Source organism: Passer domesticus, chromosome 19, assembly GCF_036417665.1.
Source record: "Passer domesticus isolate bPasDom1 chromosome 19, bPasDom1.hap1, whole genome shotgun sequence".
In the NCBI taxonomy this organism is placed as follows: domain Eukaryota; kingdom Metazoa; phylum Chordata; class Aves; order Passeriformes; family Passeridae; genus Passer; species Passer domesticus.
Window position 1 is genome coordinate 1,035,615 of NC_087492.1, and position 16,091 is coordinate 1,051,705.

The 16,091-nt window shown below is 51.2% G+C and overlaps 1 protein-coding gene across 10 annotated transcripts in view; it reads left to right on the forward strand.

Moving 5' to 3' along the window:
- Positions 1-16,091, forward strand: part of MSI2 (musashi RNA binding protein 2) — a 203,923-nt gene that overhangs the window by 174,286 nt on the left and 13,546 nt on the right. For 3 of the 10 annotated variants that reach the window (XR_010349416.1, XR_010349414.1, XM_064394863.1), the window contains exons 11-12: positions 3,443-3,550; positions 7,122-7,213. Coding sequence is in view for 6 of the 10 variants with exons in the window: in XM_064394863.1 (XP_064250933.1) it covers positions 3,443-3,550; positions 7,122-7,213 (200 nt within the window). In the remaining 4 variants the exon portion in view is untranslated. The remainder of the gene's footprint in view (positions 1-3,442; positions 3,551-7,121; positions 7,214-16,091) is intronic. The other 7 variants (XM_064394861.1, XM_064394860.1, XM_064394866.1 and 4 more) reach the window with 3 other exon arrangements.

Below are 16,091 nucleotides of genomic sequence, written 5' to 3' on the forward strand. Positions count from 1 at the left end.
TCCTGTGGTTCCCCTTCTCCCAAACTCACCTGTGCCTAGGAGAGACAACAGCCGTGGAGTGAATCTGGGACCTCAGGGCAAAGAATTTAACCCAGATCTGTCCATCTTCCCTCACTGCTTCACTGTTTAAAGTGAAACTATTGATGCAGGAAGCAGCAAAATTTATCTGTGAAAAATTGCACTTGGAACGCTGGTTTTGGCTCATTCTGAGCAATGAGAGAGCATGAAATTGCTGTGAATCCTCAGGGCTTTCCTGGACAGTGTGTGAGCCCAGTGCAAAGCGTTTATTGTAAAATACCTTCTAATTACAGTGCTTAAAGTGGGCACTGCTGGCCTTTGCAATGGCTCTGGGCTTTGTTTCCTCTGGGCAGCTGGGAGCAGTGGGCACACAAAGCACGGGGGTCATTTGAGCAGGAATCAGGGCTTTAAACAAACACCAGGAATGAACTGAGCTCTCCCTCCACCCTTTTGATTTTCCAGGTGACTTCAGAAGGCTCAGAGGGAGTGGGGCTGGTGCTGCCATCAGTGCTGCCCTTGGCTTCAGGACACTCCTGTCCTGGCACCCATTCCTGGCACCCAGTTAGCTCCGAGCTGCTTCTGAATGAACTGGGGGGCTGGCTGGCAGCTGGGCCTGCTGACACCCCACAGCCCTCTCTGCTCCACAGCAGCAGTCCCCGATGCCATTGCTGTCTCCTGGAGATGCCTGCACTTCCCAGGCATCGCTGAGGGCAAACAGTGGCACTGGGCACGTTCTCACACTGTGCTGCCCACAAGTTCTCCTTGCCCCCTGCTCCAGCTCTGGGAGGCATTCCCAGTGCCCCGTGCTGGGATCCCTGCCAGGCAGAGCAGGATGGTGTCAGCTGCCCATCTCTGCTGGGGGGGTCGGGAGCAGAGAGGCACAGAGGTGCCACGGGGAGGTGGCACAGTGGTGGCAGGTCACAGCATCAGTGGCTCAGCAGTGCTGACACGGAGGCTGCTCCGTGAGCCAGCCCTGGCCGTGGTGCCTGGCGAAGGGCGTTTTAGCAGGGGATCGATTGCTCTCATGGGCTGGGGTGGCTGGGGGATCCTCCAGTGCTGGAGCCATCCCGTGGGTGTATCAGCAAGGAGGGTTTTGCCAGTGCTGACAGTCAATGCCAGTTTCCATCTCCGGCGGCGTTCCCGCCCGGAGCGCGAGCGGCGATCACGCTGTGAGTGAGCTGCTTGAGTGCCGTGTCCCAGGGCTGCTTTTATCTCAGGACTGGGATAAAAGCTTTCTTCAGGGGCGGAGGGATTAATTTTTCACACATCTGTCCAGTGGAATGCAATAAGGGAGCCTTTGTTCGGGCTCTTTGCGTGGAGCGCCTTCTCCACCCTTGTTATTTCACTCTTCTTTTGCACGGCAAAACTTTTTGTCCTGCATTTCAAATAGATCCTGAGTGTCCCTGGCAGCTGAACAAGAGAAACAAACTTTCCAGCCCTGTTTTTTGTGCTGTTCTCAGGGGATGCTTGGTGATTTGAAGGGTATTTGATTGGTTTTGGCAGAGGCATTTTACTCCATGGAAAATCCACAGCTCCTCCAGTCCCGTATGGATGGTTTAGGGAGCCCCTGGAGCCTCCAAATGAGAGATCTGTGGGTGGCCAGCTGGTCGTGGAGGTGCCATGGGAACGCTGAGGACACTGCTCTTGGACCGTGCGCCGTGGTGGGCAGGGAGGGACAGGGGACAGTGCCAGCTCTGCTCCTGCCTGAGCCACGGTGGGAGGGCCCAGAGCTTGGCCCAGACATGGCTCTGCATGAAAATGAAACCCCAGAGCCTCAAGCCCTTGTCCTGCAGATGCTTTCCTTGCTCTTTGGAGGTTGGTTTTACTCTTACCACCAAAGTCTTCTCCCTCCAGCCCTAATCATGTGTCAGGGGACCCACCCAGGGCTGATGGCTCCATGCAGTGAGAGGGAGTTTAACACTCAGGTTCCACACTGGTTATAGCATCCCCCAGTCTGGATGTGCTTCCCCCACATCCCACTCCACGGAGGCTGTAGCAGTTACCAGCAGAAGGTTCACCAGAGGACCAGGAGCCCCACCCTGGGATCCTCTGCCTACATTTACCTGTGCTATGTTCTTTTCCCCCCAACAGCCCTATTACCGTATTTAAATGCAAGTATGTCTTTTTTTGATTGCTGTTTTAAGTAGCTTCAAGTTACTCTAGCCTAGTTGTCTGCTCCTTGCCCTGGTAGCTGAGCTGTAGCTGAGCCATAGTGCTGAAGGTGGTGGGCTGTAGTGTGCTGGGCTCTCTCTCTCGCTCTCGGGCTCTCTCTTCTCTTTCTCAGTGCCTCAGTTGTTCTCCTGTGGTTCCTCAGCCTTGCAAAGCAGCTGTGATCATGGTCCTGGTGCCCACAAAGGACCAGGTTCCATTGTGGTGGCCACCCCAGGCTTGTCCTGTTGGGTGGCAGGAGCAGTTGGAGCTCCCAGGGACCAGGAACCTCCCTGGAGTCATTGACCTTGGGGTTCTTGTGATTGCCTGGACTTTGCCATTGCCCTCTTAAAATACATGTATTGAAAGTCAGAATCTCTGGCAGGTCTTTTGAATGGTAATTAAGTAAATCAGCAATCTTGCTGGTAGCATTCCATTCCTCTGTGAGGGCTGGGTTCCCTGGAGCAGGGGGATGTCATAGAGCTCCTTGGTCTGCGGCTGGTTTGCTTTCAAGAGCTTTTTCCTCTTTCTTTCCCTTCCTTCCTTCCTTCCTTCCTTCCTTCCTTCCTTCCTTCCTTCCTTCCTTCCTTCCTTCCTTCCTTCCTTCCTTCCTTCCTTCCTTCCTTCCTTCCTTCCTTCCTTCCTTCCTTCCTTCCTTCCTTCCTTCCTTCCTTCCTTCCTTCCTTCCTTCCTTCCTTCCTTCCTTCCTTCCTTCCTTCCTTCCTTCCTTCCTTCCTTCCTTCCTTCCTTCCTTCCTTCCTTCCTTCCTTCCTTCCTTCCTTCCTTCCTTCCTTCCTTTCCTTCCTTTCCTTCCTTTCCTTCCTTCCCCTTTCTTTCTTTCTTTTCTTCTGTCTTCCTCACATTCCATTGAGTTTTTTCTGCTTGATCCCAGCAAATCTGACATGAGGACCTCCTCATATTTTCCATTACTGCTTTCTCTGTAGCCCAGCACGTTATTATCACTTGCAAATAAGCCCAGAAGAGAATTCCCTGGCTGTTTGCAGAGCGGGCTGACCCCGTTCCTGCGGGAGACACGAGCCGAGAGCTGCGGGCTCTGCCTCCAGCCTGTCCTCCTTGGCTGCACGGCGTGCCATGGCCAGGAGCCCGGCCCTCCTGTGCCAAGGGGATTTGTGCCACCCGCGGGCACCTGGCCAGGGCTGGGCTGTTCCCAGGGGCACGCAGAGCCGGGCTGGCGAGCTCCGGGTGCCTGTGGCCCGCAGGGACTTGCGGTACCCGCTGGCCTCTGTCTTTACCTTGTCCTTTTCTCCACGGCCAGGTTTTCCAGCAGCGGCTTACGGACCAGTAGCAGCGGCAGCCGTGGCGGCAGCAAGAGGATCAGGTAGGGGGGCCCGTGGAAGAGCAAACCCTCAGAGTGCAGGGTCAGGTAAAAGCTCTGTCGGTATTCTGTGTGGCTGCAGCTCTCCATCATTTCTCTGATTTTCCTCACACTTATCCTGGGGACCTGAAAACAATCAATCAAAACAACAAAAAAAAAATTAGAGAAAAAATCAGTAATCAATCCCAACCCAAACCCAAACTACAAGCAGAGGCCACAGGGGCTGGAGCATCTGCAGGAGATTGGCATGAGAACTGCCAAAACCAGGGTAGATATTCCAATTTGTTTCTTCCTTTATTCCTTTATTGCGTTGGTTTCTTTATTTGTTTGGTTTAAATTCAAGGCTCTAAAAGACACCCTGAAAAAAGATCAATTTGTGTTTTCGGAAAAAAAGTTTTGGTTTCTCACAGGAAGCTGGGGTTGGGTTGAGGTGGTGGCAGCAGCTCTGGGTGCTCCCGCCGTGCCCGGAGCTGCTGTCACCTCCTCCACCATGGCCAGCACGGGGCATCCCCATGGCGAGGGGCCGTGTCCCTTGGGCTGGCATCACCCGTGCCATTGGCACCAGCACACGGCTGGCAGTTCACCATCCCTGCCTGCTCCAACCCCGCTGCTTCCATGAGGAACCACCAAGCTTTTCTTCTGTCCTTCTGAAAACCTTGTACTTTTTCTTTTCCCCTTAAGGGAAATACAGAAATAAATCGCTGCCAATTGCCGTTACCGCCTTAGGTTAGGTTTAAATTCTGCTGAAGACGTGAATCAGCACTTTGCTCGGGTGGCAGAGCTCAGAGCAGCCCTCACGAGCCGTGGGCTCCCACAGCAGGCCGGGACGGAGCCGCTGCCGGGACGGAGCCGCTGCCAGCCCTGTGCCCCCTGGCCCAGCCTGTCCTCAGGGGACACGGGGCTGGCAGCACCTCCCAGCTCACTCAGGGCCGAGCTGGGGGCTCTCGGTGCTTTTCGGGCAGGGCCGGGCTTCAGGAGGCTCTGCCGAAAAGCCCCGACCGCGTGAGGGAGCAGGAGGTGGGCGCAGGCCCCGGTGTGGCTCAGCGAGAGCCTGGGGCCGTGAGGCCAGAGAAAGACACCAGGAGAACTCCGTTCCATGCAAACTGGCACTGCTTGCAGGCTACAAAGGACTCTCTGTACCAGTTCCATCCTGTGGCATGTAGAGAGCGCCTAAGGGGTGACTTGCCAGCCTGGTTGTGGGGATCCCCCGACTCCCAGCTTCTCCTACTGCCCTGGCACGGAGGGGGAAAAACAAACCCAAAGAGGGGAAAAAAAAAAACCCCAAAGCCAAACAAATCCCAAGATTGCTTTTGCATATGCTTCCAGGAAAACAGACCTCATTGTTTCTGCCTCTTCCTCATGTTTTGCCCTTCAGGTTTTGTTTTACGTGCAAACAGACCTGGTGAGTTGCCCCTTAGCAAGGCACAGAGGGTTTGGCTGGATTAACGTTGCTTCCCTGATTATTATTATGATTTTTTTTAATCGGAGTGCTTTTGGTGCCCATTACAACTGAACTGAGCATTGATCAATTCTGTGCCTGAAAATCATTTGTCTTTAATTTGAGTGTTTTTTGGTTTCTCTTTTGTTGGGTTTTCTGATTTGTTTTTTCAGTTTTTTTGTTTTTTGATTTGAACTTGCAATACAAAACTAAATCTAACCCTAAATTAACAACACCCTTTCTGGCAAGTTTAAAGAGCAGTATGGTGTTTGGAAATGTCTTTTCAAGCCTCAAAATTGCCTGCATGCACAAAACTGGCAAAAACCCCAAAACTGAACCCAAAGAGCCCCTGTCCCACCCCTGCCCTGAGGTCTCAAGGAGGAAGGTGGGTTTGTCACTGGCCCCGCTCACATCTGCACCAAGCCGTGGTCTGGGAAAGGGGGGTTTCTGTAGAGTCATCTCCATCCAGAGCTGGTTTTGGAAGGGACATCCTGGGTTTGCCACTCCATCAGCAATGGTAGTGAATTGTATCCAGGAGCAGTGGAGTCCGATCGATCTTGCGCTGCAGTGTACGGGCCCGATTCATTACAAGAAAAATGGCTGGGGTTTTCTCCTTCTTTCCTGTTCACTTGGGTTTTTGTTTTCCCTTCACAAATTCGCACAGCCCTCCTTCACGCGTGCCTGGTCCAAAGCACAGAGCACAGCACGGCTGGCCCTAACTGGCCCCTTTCTGCCAGGAAATGGGAAAGAGCTGGGAAAAACACCCGGGCAGGCGTGTCCCACCACCCCCAGCTCACTGGGACAGCTCTGCCCAGGGCTGCTGGAGCAGAGCACAGGGCAAGCATTGTCCAGGAGGTTCCTGGAAAGCATTGATGACAATCCATGTCATCAATGTCCCCATCACTGCTGCCTCTTCAGCAGCTCTCCGGCCCCATCCTGCCAGCTCTTCCCCACCTTCCTGGCATCAGTGCCAGCACAGAGACAGAGCACCCACAGAGAGCATCCACCTTCAGGTGTGTGTCTTGGTCTCCCCAGGAAGCTGCACCCTCTCACTCCAAGCCCCTGGGCACTGACCACCTTGGCTTGTCCCTGGGGTGACATTCCTCCTCTTGGGACACCTGCATGTTTGCTGAGTCAGCAGGGAGCCTGCTCGGGGCCTCCTCCCTGCCCTCACCCCTTCTTTTTCCCTGGCAGCGTGTCACCAGCTGACCTTGCTAGATAAACAGGTTCTTCTGTGTCACGGCAGGTCTGTCCTGCAGCCAGCAGAAAGGGACGTGTCCCTGTGCCCATGCTCAGTGCCACCATAAATTCACGTCCCGCGTGGCTGCTCGCGTGCCGGCAGGGCGAGCGCGGCCGTGCTGCTCGGCACAAATCACCTCCCCAGTCGACGTCCCAGTGATGAGGTGACAGCTGAGGTCCTTCCAGCAGACACAGGTCTGGCCACATCCATTCGCTCCGGGTGGGGCTGTGCTGCCCAATCCCTCCACTGGTTTTGACAACCTCACCCATTCTTGTATTTTTTTAATGAATTGGGACCTGAGCCACGGAAAACGAGCAAAGTTAAAAGTCTGAATGCTGCAAACTCCTCCTAGACAACTTCACTATCAGTGTCACGTTTCTTTTGAATCCACCTGACATATTTTACGTGTAAAACATTTTTGTCGTGTAAATGCTTTTTTTGAAATACAGTCATGGGGGGGCACATTTTCCTCTTGCATTTGACATGGGAGGGGTTCATCTGGCAGGAGAGCGAGACGAGGAAAATTTGGCAGGAGAGGGTTTTCGTTCCTTCCTCTTTGGTTCATTGACAAGCCTGAGATTTTTCCAGTTCCCAACCTGTTGCTACCAACTGTTCCTCCCTGAGGACTGGAGACAAAACCCGTAAGGCCACACTAATCCAGCCCTGTCCCAGCTCCCTCGGGCAGGCTGTGCAGCGGGACAGCGCAGTGCCACGGCGCCGGGGGCTGCTCCCCACCCCAACCCCTGGCACATCTGGATTTTGGGCCCCAGTCCCGGCTTGCCAGTGCTGCCTTTGAGCCCTGCGCCCCAACAACCCCTTACTGGACTTTATACTTGCCAGCTATAACAAATCTCGTAACGTGAGCTACTGACCTTGATGGTGAGTGTGAGCAGTTATGTTTTGTTGTTTTCTCTCTTGCTTGGTTGGGGCTGCTGTGAGAGAGGGTGTCTCTGAGGCAAACTTTCCGGCCTCTCTTACACTCGGACGTGCACACCTCCTCTCAAACACTCTTCTGAGCGCTCTCAGCGGGAAGGTTTGTCCACACCTATTAATCCTCTCTCAGTGTCCAGCTTCTTGTTAGTAGCAGCTGGTTGCATGTTTTTTGCTTGTTCGGACGAAACGGTTCAAGAAACGACTCATATCAACTCTTGAGAAATGTCTCTATTTTTTTGTACACTTTCTTTCTTTTGATGTTTTTTATTAATTTCCCTTACTTAAAAAACAAAACACCTGTCGTCCCGTAAAACATTTCACATCTCCCCTTGCCTGTTCTTAGAGTGTATGTATCTGTGGGACTGAACTAAATGCATGCACTGTAGTAGTCGTACTGGTAGCAGTAGATGTAGTTGTAGAACATGCATTGTCAAGTTGATATTACAGGCACCATCAACGCGAACGAGCGTGGCAGATAAAAGCAGAGCCTTGGTCTGATTGAAAGCGTAGGGATAACACAGCAGAGAGCTGCTGATGGCTTGGATCCACAGAGCCCTATTCGTTAAATCCCATTATCTGGAAGTTTAAATTGAAGCCGGCTGTAGGCAACCTACACCCTCCGTACAAGAACCCGCACATGCTCTTATGCTGATAGTAAAACTGACCTTTTTTAATTCAAATTAACCCCCCTAGGAACTGAAACACTGACTCTAACTGTATCCTCTTCTTTTTGTTTTGTATCCAAAAGAACCTGAGATATTTTTCAAATCATTTTACAATCATGGTTTCTCCATCAGCCTGTTACTCGTCCATATTAGCCCATAGACTCATCCGTTGGCGGTCGTAGAGCAGATGTGCCACACGCAAATCACTCCATTTGGGAATCCAATAATGCCGTGGGTGAGGCGGCTCCCCGCAGCCTGTCCTGAGCCACCGAGCGATTGTTTGTAGGTCATAAACCTTAAATCTTATTATGCAACAGAGACTCCGAGCTAGTGATGGGTCGTACTCATTGCCATGTCACCCAGCTTAAGGGAACATTTTGAAATGAAGATTTAACATTTCATAAATATCAGCATGAGGAGTTCGAGGCAAGTTCATCCTCTGTGCCACGAGCCAGCAGTGGCTTTGCTTCTCCTGCCTGGGTTTCTGTGCTAAACTTGGAAAATGCAGAGACGGCACTGCAGTCAGTAAATCCAACAGATGGTAATTGAGATCCCGAATTAGGCTTTGGTTTATTTGTTGTTTAGTTTGCTGCTTGTCAGAAAACACCCTGATGGGAGCAGAAAAGCTCCTCTCTGGGGTGGTCACTCCTCCCCACGCCCTGGCCATCCCCAAAGCCAGCTGTGCTGGGTGGGAGCATCCCCCTGCTCTGCTGGGCAGGGCCACGCACTCATTAATGCACTTCAGGCAGCAAGGGCTTTCAGAGGAAATAAAATACCCAGAATGGGCTTTCCAGTGTCATTAAGGATTTGTATCTGCTCCTTACCTCTAATAGAACACTGAGTAAATCTAGCAAACAAGCACTGGGCTGACACAGTGCAAGGTGAGCTGAGCTGCCCCTGGTGCTGCCAGGGAGATGAGCACTCGTGTGCCAAGGCAGGGATAAGGTTCCCTTTGGATCTCAGTTTTCCAGGGAAGCAGGGAGCCCACCGTTCAGTGTGATGTAGTGAGGAGTGTGCCTGAAACTCAGCAGAGCGATAAATTGCACGGGGTCGAGGAAACCTTGTCTGACACCTAAGGAAGGTGCTCCAAAATCTAATCTACTCATAGTTTAGCAAATTAATGGCCATAAAAAGGGGGACTGTGGTTGGGCTGTGTGTGTGCAGGGGGAGAGGAGCTGCCATGGGCTCATGGAGATGGCAGGAGGAGCATTTCAAAGATCCAGCCATGAACCAATCTGGGATTTCTACGTCCCGCTGGGAGGACTCCCTTGTGGCACGGTGGCTCTGGTGGAATTGCTCTCCCTTTTTTATTTTCCTCTATAAAAGTACATAAAGTTTAATCCAGGCTATGTAATCTCAAAAGCCAGAACCTAACAAGTGGACCACTTGGGAGCAGCAAGGGCTGGAATTTCTCACTCCACTGGAACGCCAGTAATTATGTGCCAGAGCCTGGAGGGTGATGCATTGGGAAATTAATGGCTGCATTGGATTTCATCCTTTGCTTATCTCCCTGGCAGAGGCAGCCCGTGCTGGGGAGCACGGCGGGTGGCCAGGCAGGGACCCCACACTGGGGGGGCTTCGGGGAGGGGTGGGAGCAAGGGAAATCATCCTGCTTTAAACAGGAATTCCATCAGCCAGGCTCGGCAGGCAGCAGCCCCAGGTGGTGAATGCGCTCTGGAGGAGCCACTCCACATTCCCATGGGTGGTTTTGGCCTTCTTACTGACATGCTGGGAGCCCTACAGTTACTTGTCTGTCTACTACCCCAAATTAAAATAATAATAATGATGAAAGAGGCATCTTTTCTGTTTGGCTCAGAAGTGCTGTGCTGCTCCAGGATGGGAATCCCACAGGTCCTTTTCAGAGCAGGCTCCAGGCAGAAAAACCCTGTGTTCTTGTTTTACTGTAGGATGCCACTTTTGGATCTTTTTTGATCTGTGAGAGACTGAGCTTCTTCCTGCAGTGCCAGGGAGAAAATTCAGTAGATATGAAACAATTTGCTGCTGCTGCTGCTCGACCTTGGCCACAGTAGCCAGTGTTTGACAGGGCACTGGGCTGAAGTCTATTGAGGTTAAAATACATCAGCTTTAATCAATAATTTTGTAATAGAAAATCTTGTGCACTTGATAAATCATCTCCAGTGCAATTAGTGGCCACCTCTGAAGTGCAGTTGAAGTTAATCTGTAGCGAATTTAGCTGGTAACTTTTAATAGTCTTTTCCATCAGGAGAATTATTTTCCACGGGAAAATGCTCCTCAGAATGCTCACCATGCTGTTTTATTTAGGGAGAAATTCCTCTCTGTGAGGGTGGGGTTGTCCAGAGAAGCTGTGGCTGCCCCACCCCTGGAAGTGTCCAGGAGCTTGGAGCAGCCTGGGACCATGGAAGGTGTTCCTGCACATGGCAGGGGGTTGGAACAACTCTGGTACCCTCCAAAGCCCTGCCACAGCCAATTATTCATGTTTTATTCCCTTTCTCCCAGCGGAAGCTGGGGGACAGAGCTGTTGGCAATTGTAATTAGACTTTGTTCCCTGCAAGATGCAGACAAGTTGTTGCAGAGCTTGAAGTGGGGTTTCAGCACGTGCTGTCCAGATCTTCCACCACAGGACGGTGTCTCATGCATTTTAATCCCTAAGCAGGTAAAATACTGCCAGAGCTGAGGGTGACTTGCCTCTCCAGCAGCAGTTGCAGGCTGTTACCCATTAGTGGAACAACTGCTAACTGTGAGGCAGCACACATTGGACTGACACACTACTGTCAGTATTTTCATGCTGATTCTCTCCCCAAATGCTTTAAAAGTAAATACATAATTACAGTGATGTTTTTTCTCGCTCTCTTCTCTCTGAAATAGAAGGCTGCCAGAGGAGCAGAGTAGTTTTTCCTTGCAGCAGATGTTGGTGTGCATCTGGCTCTGCGAGAGCTCGAGAAGCACGGTGGGTTAGGAGTTGCCAGAGAGTGCAAAATGGATCTGCAGGTATATAAACCTGAGCTGTTTAAAAGTAATAAACTCACGCAGCTGGGACCTTTGTGAGCATTTCCTGATGGTTAAAAGAGCCCAGAACTCTGTGCCCTGACCCTGACTGGGGTGTCAGCTGCCGACAGCGTGGCTGGTGCCACCAGCTCTCCCCCAGGCACCATGTGCTGGGCAGCAGCTTGCCTGGTGCAGAGCCTCCCACAGGAGGGGATGGCTGCACAGGACCAGGGGTTTGCAGGCTGGGTGCTTCTTCTGTTACCTGGATAACCCTCCCTCCATGCTCCTGAGCATCCCCCCAGCCCGTGGGATCAGCAGTGGAAAGGTGCCCCCCAGGCAAGGCACTCCTGCTACTATGACTTGAATTATGCAGCAAAACAAAGACCCGTTTTTGGTTTAATTTTCCTCCTGTATTGTCTGTTATTGTACAAAAGGCTTCAATTTCAAATTACAGGAGTGATAGCCAGTTAATGTGGTACAGTGGGAGGCCGGAGTTGCTGTTGCTATGGCAATGGAGTTCGGCTCATTTGTTTTGTAGATGAGTAATTACTACGCAATTAGAGTAGGCTAAAAATAAAGGGGCCTTTTGTTCCCTCTTACTCATTAATATTAATAAAAGACCTGTCCGGGCTGTGGTAAACAATTAATGCAGATGTGGTTGCCCATGGTAAAATTAACAGCAGCTTTCATGCTCCTCGGCGTGAGGTGAAGGCGCCGGCATCACCTGGCTCAGCTCTTCCTTCATTTTAAATGGAAAAATGGTTACAGAGGGGTCTGTGATACCCCAGCATCTGAGCTTTAGCTCTTATTTGCCAGTTGGATGGGTGGTAATAAGTGTTAAAGCTTCATGTGCAGGCAGAGGCAGCAGGAGCAGCGCTGGGGTCGGCGCCTGTGACACAGCGAGCGCTCGAGGGCTCCGGGAGGAACCCGGCAGCAGCAGTTCCTGTGCTGACAGATCCTCATTCATCCCCCCTGGATAAATGCCAGGGCTGGAGCAAGAAACTTGCCCAAAAACCTGAGCAGAGGCAAGGACAAGCGTGGTGCTGCTGAAATGACTCCAGCACAGCATGTTACAAACACAGATCGACAAAAAAGAGTGTGAGGAGCAGTCCCAGGCATTTGAAGTGAAGTGAAAAGATGACAGTACCTTTAGCCTGGGCATTAGGATGAAATTCTTCCCTAGGAGGGTGGGGAGCCCTGGAACAGAGTGCGCAGAGAAGCTGTGGCTGCTCCATCCCTGGAAGTGTCCAAGACCAGGATGGACAGGGCTTTGAGCATCCTGGGATAGTGGAAGGTGTCCCTGCCCATGGCAGGGGGTGGCACTGGATGGGCTTTAAAGTCTCATCCAAACCATTCTGTGAGGTATGTAAACATTAATCACATCATATTTTAAATTAGCTGTAAAACCAGTTAAATTGGCAGGAACCAGTTAGGAAATTGACTTAACAGGACAGCATTTATCTGCCTCTGGGTTTAGTTGTGAGGTCCAGCTGAGCTGAAGAACATCCCGTGCCTGCAGGGAGGGACAGTGGAGCAGCACAGAGCTGGGACCAGGGCGGGGGCTGATGAGTGGTCACCTGCTCCCTGCATCATCCCGGGGCTGCCTGGCATCCCTGGAAAACACCATCAGGAAGGCAGAGCCTCTCCAAAGGACAAATAGCCCAGCCCAGAGCCCTGGATCCTCTGCTGGGGGGGCTGTGGATGCACAAACCGCATCCCTCCCAAACTGTTTAACTAATGGAGGGAATCGTAGCAGAGCCTTTGTAAGGTCGACATTTGTTTGTTGTTAAGGATCTAATTAGAAACATGAGAGGAAGCTGAATGGCTGCTTGCTCGGCTAATTAGCGACATGCACGAAGACCACTTTGAACTTCAAGGACACAAAGCTATTAGCGCTTACATCAAAAATGGATTAAACTTCTGTGCTTTTATAATGATTAAAGATGAGCCGCTCGAGAGGAAATCCTTTTGTAGGGCTGTGACAAGAGCTGGCTCCCTGACTGCAGCTCCTACAAGAGAAGCTTTGTGTGGCCTCCGTGTCGCGCTCGCCCCGCGCGGGTGACACCACTAACACACGCTATGGAAAATGGGATTAGGCAATAAATATTGATCGTCGGCAAAAAATTACAGCTGAGCTGCAAAGTGCAGTTATTTGTCCTGCTGCATAACTGCAGGAGTTAGAACAGCTGGGCTTGAACATGCTGAATTTTGTGTCTTCTGCAAATTGGTGCACATCAGCAGCTTCCAGATGTGGTGGATGCCTTGGATGTGTTAAGTGCAGTACTTAGCAGAAGCAGGGGCTCACATGCAGCAGTGGATGTGTAGACACCTGCATCAGGAGAATTTTTATCTTGCCTAATGCCCAGCTCTTGCTCGTGGCTCATCTCAGGTAGTTGAGTGGTTGGTTTGTGTCGTGCTGGGCTGGAGCAGCGTGGTGGGAGGACACTGAGGCTGCAGCAGGAGCAGTTGCACAAGGTCCCAGTGCCATTGTGCCCAGCTCGAGGAAGGTGGGCAGCACTCAGCCCTCCCTCCTGGTTCCCACTCACTTCCAGCCGTAATTGCCGAGCTCACCACCCACTGCTTGCTGTCATTACCCTGCGATATTTTGATGTGTGAAGCCGTTTCCGAAGGGGCTGCAGCCGCAGAACAACCTTTGAAAGTGTGACTGCAGCTAGAAAATAACGTACAAATAGTACCTTGTTAGGGCAGATCTCGGTGTGTCTCAGCCTCATCACCACTTATTTTGCTGATGAGCCCGACAGTTGTTGTATTTTCCTTTTTCCCTGCAGGGCCAGTGTAGCTGCAGGGGAGGGATAACCTGGGGCAGCCTGGCTGCTCCCCATCACGGAGCGTGTCGGGGTGACAGGGAAGGCACAGCTCTCGCCTTTGATTTTGCAGCCAGGACTGAGCCAGCTGTCATCTGTAGCTCTTCACACTTGCAGAGGAGCCGTGTCTGCCACAGGGTTCTTAGAGAGAGAGTTTGCTTTTCAAGTCTGCTTGGGAAGAGCAGGAGCAGAGGGATGCAGGTCCCCGTGAGAGATGTACAACATGGCAGCTCTCGTCGTGACGCCGGCGTTATTTGTTTTTCTGGTTTGTCTCCCACTTTCGCTTCCAGCGAGTTGGGAGCTGTTTGTACCTTGTTATTCTCCAGAATATCTGTGTGTTTCCAGCTCATTATTTCTGAGACGTTTGTGAGCTGGAGCATTGATCCGAGTTCGAGGTGTGCCGCACGCTGCCTCCGACAGAACCCACGCTCTAAAAGCTCAGACACAAGGAAGAGATGCTTCCATGGCTCAACCTGACCACAAAGGAAGGGGTTTGGAGCTCTGCAAGGTGATTGGTAAAGAAAAAAAGAGCCTGAATATCAGCTTTTATTTCTCAGTGCTGTGCCAGTGCACTCCTGCAGCCTGAATAGGCCACTGAGAACCAGGAGCACCGATGTCTTATTTCAGACTGGCATTAATTTGTACATCCAGTCCCGGGTAAATGACATTCTGGTTGTTAGCAGCTCTGAAAAGCAAGGTACAAACTCCCATTAACTTCAGCCCTGACTGCACAAAGAATTAGCTTTGGCCAAGCGATCTGTAACATGGGTGCAGTGCTGCTAATTATATTTGTAAGGCTCTGAGCACTAATGATGTAAGATCTGCATGCGGTGCTGAAGTTGTGCTGGTTATTTAAAGTATCAGCGTCACGCTGTGAGTGCTGCTCTGTTAGTCATGCGTGTGACAGCGTGGCCATTAGTGCTCCTCTCTGGGACACTGGGGTCCCCCAGGAAGGTGGGATTGTCCCCACGCCGCTCGCTGTGGCTGTGCTCTGTGTCCTCTGCAGAGGCAGCACAGCAGGCTGGAATGCTTGGGGACAGGTGATACTCCTTCTGTGACAGTCTTCTCTGGAAATCCAGCAGTAGATGGACCCAAGTGACTCAATTCATAAATTTATAGAATCCTAGAGCAGGGTGGGTTGGAGGGGACCTTGAAGCCTCTCGAGTCCAGCCCCATGTTTTGGGCAGGGACACCTTTCACTACACCAGGTTGCTCCACCCTGGCTTTGAAATGAAATGCCACCAGGCTGTGGGGCAGTCCCCTGTCCCAGCTGGGTGCCCAGTGCCCTGCCCTGTGCCCTGCCTGCTGCCATCCCTGCCAGCAGCATTCAGTGTTATTATATCATTTACTCCTTCGAGCTGGAAGATGATGTTTGCAGCATGTTCTATGAATTTTTCATAAAGATAGAAAAACAGACTAATCTTGTGAGCTTTGAGTCTTGGTGGTGGGTAATGGCTTTGATTTAAAGCATTTTGTCTTAATGATAGTTATATTGAAAATTTCCTGCTGCTTTCAAGCACGTTTAGTTATTATCATAAACATTGATGGTAGAAATGCCTGCCAAATTGTGCGTGGCTGTTTATGGCAGATGAGAGAGTCATCCAGAAATTATAGCACTGGATCAACAAGTTGTGAAGAAACCTGTTTGCACAGGAATGCACCCTGAGGGCAGTGGGACACGGCAGGAACAAGGAGGGTCTTGAAGGAGAAAAGGGCTGGAGGTGGCCAACTCTAGTTGTAGGGTATGCTTGACAGGAGATGAAAAATTAATTTCTGATAAAAAATCATAGAATCATTTATGTTGGAAAAGACTTAAAATCAGTGAATCTTACTTTAACCCCTCACTGCCAAGCTCCCCCATCCCTGCAGAGCTGCTCACTCCCATGCATGGCTGCCCAGGGACAAGGAATATCCTGCCTCTGCTCAAAGAGGGAATCCAGTGAATTGTGGTGGTTTCTTTCCCTCATGAGGATTTCCTCACCTGAGCACTGTGGCACGGAAGGCAGACACACATTCTGCAATGTTCCTCCCCTGGATTTCTTTTAAATTTTAAAATACTCATATTTGTTACGAGTCCCCTGCAAAGGTGTTTAAGTCTTTGGGTTTTGGTGCTGTAGGAGAGGGAAGGGTGTCACTGAGGCTCCGTGTGGGCTGTGTGCAGGGCACAGTGATCCCCACGCAGTGTCTGTCTCAGTCCTCTGGCCAGATTGGCCCTGGTTTGTTTCCTTTGAAATAGAGTACATTTTAGTGGTGCCTGAGTGGGTTTTTGTCATCAGGTCTCATTTACTGGTCCCTAAGGGCCTGCCTGTCATCCCAGTACCGTGTGAGTTCCCCTTGTAGGACAGTAATGTCAAAATCCTCACGTCTCTTCTCCTTTTCCCTTCCTCTTCCCCTTCATCATTCATGGCTGAGTTGAGTTTATTTGGGGGGGATTCCAGCATCCAGCAGCTTTGGGGTCCTCGTTAGCATTACGCTGCTCGTAAGGCAAATGTCAGCAGGAATCCTGACTTAGAAATTGCTC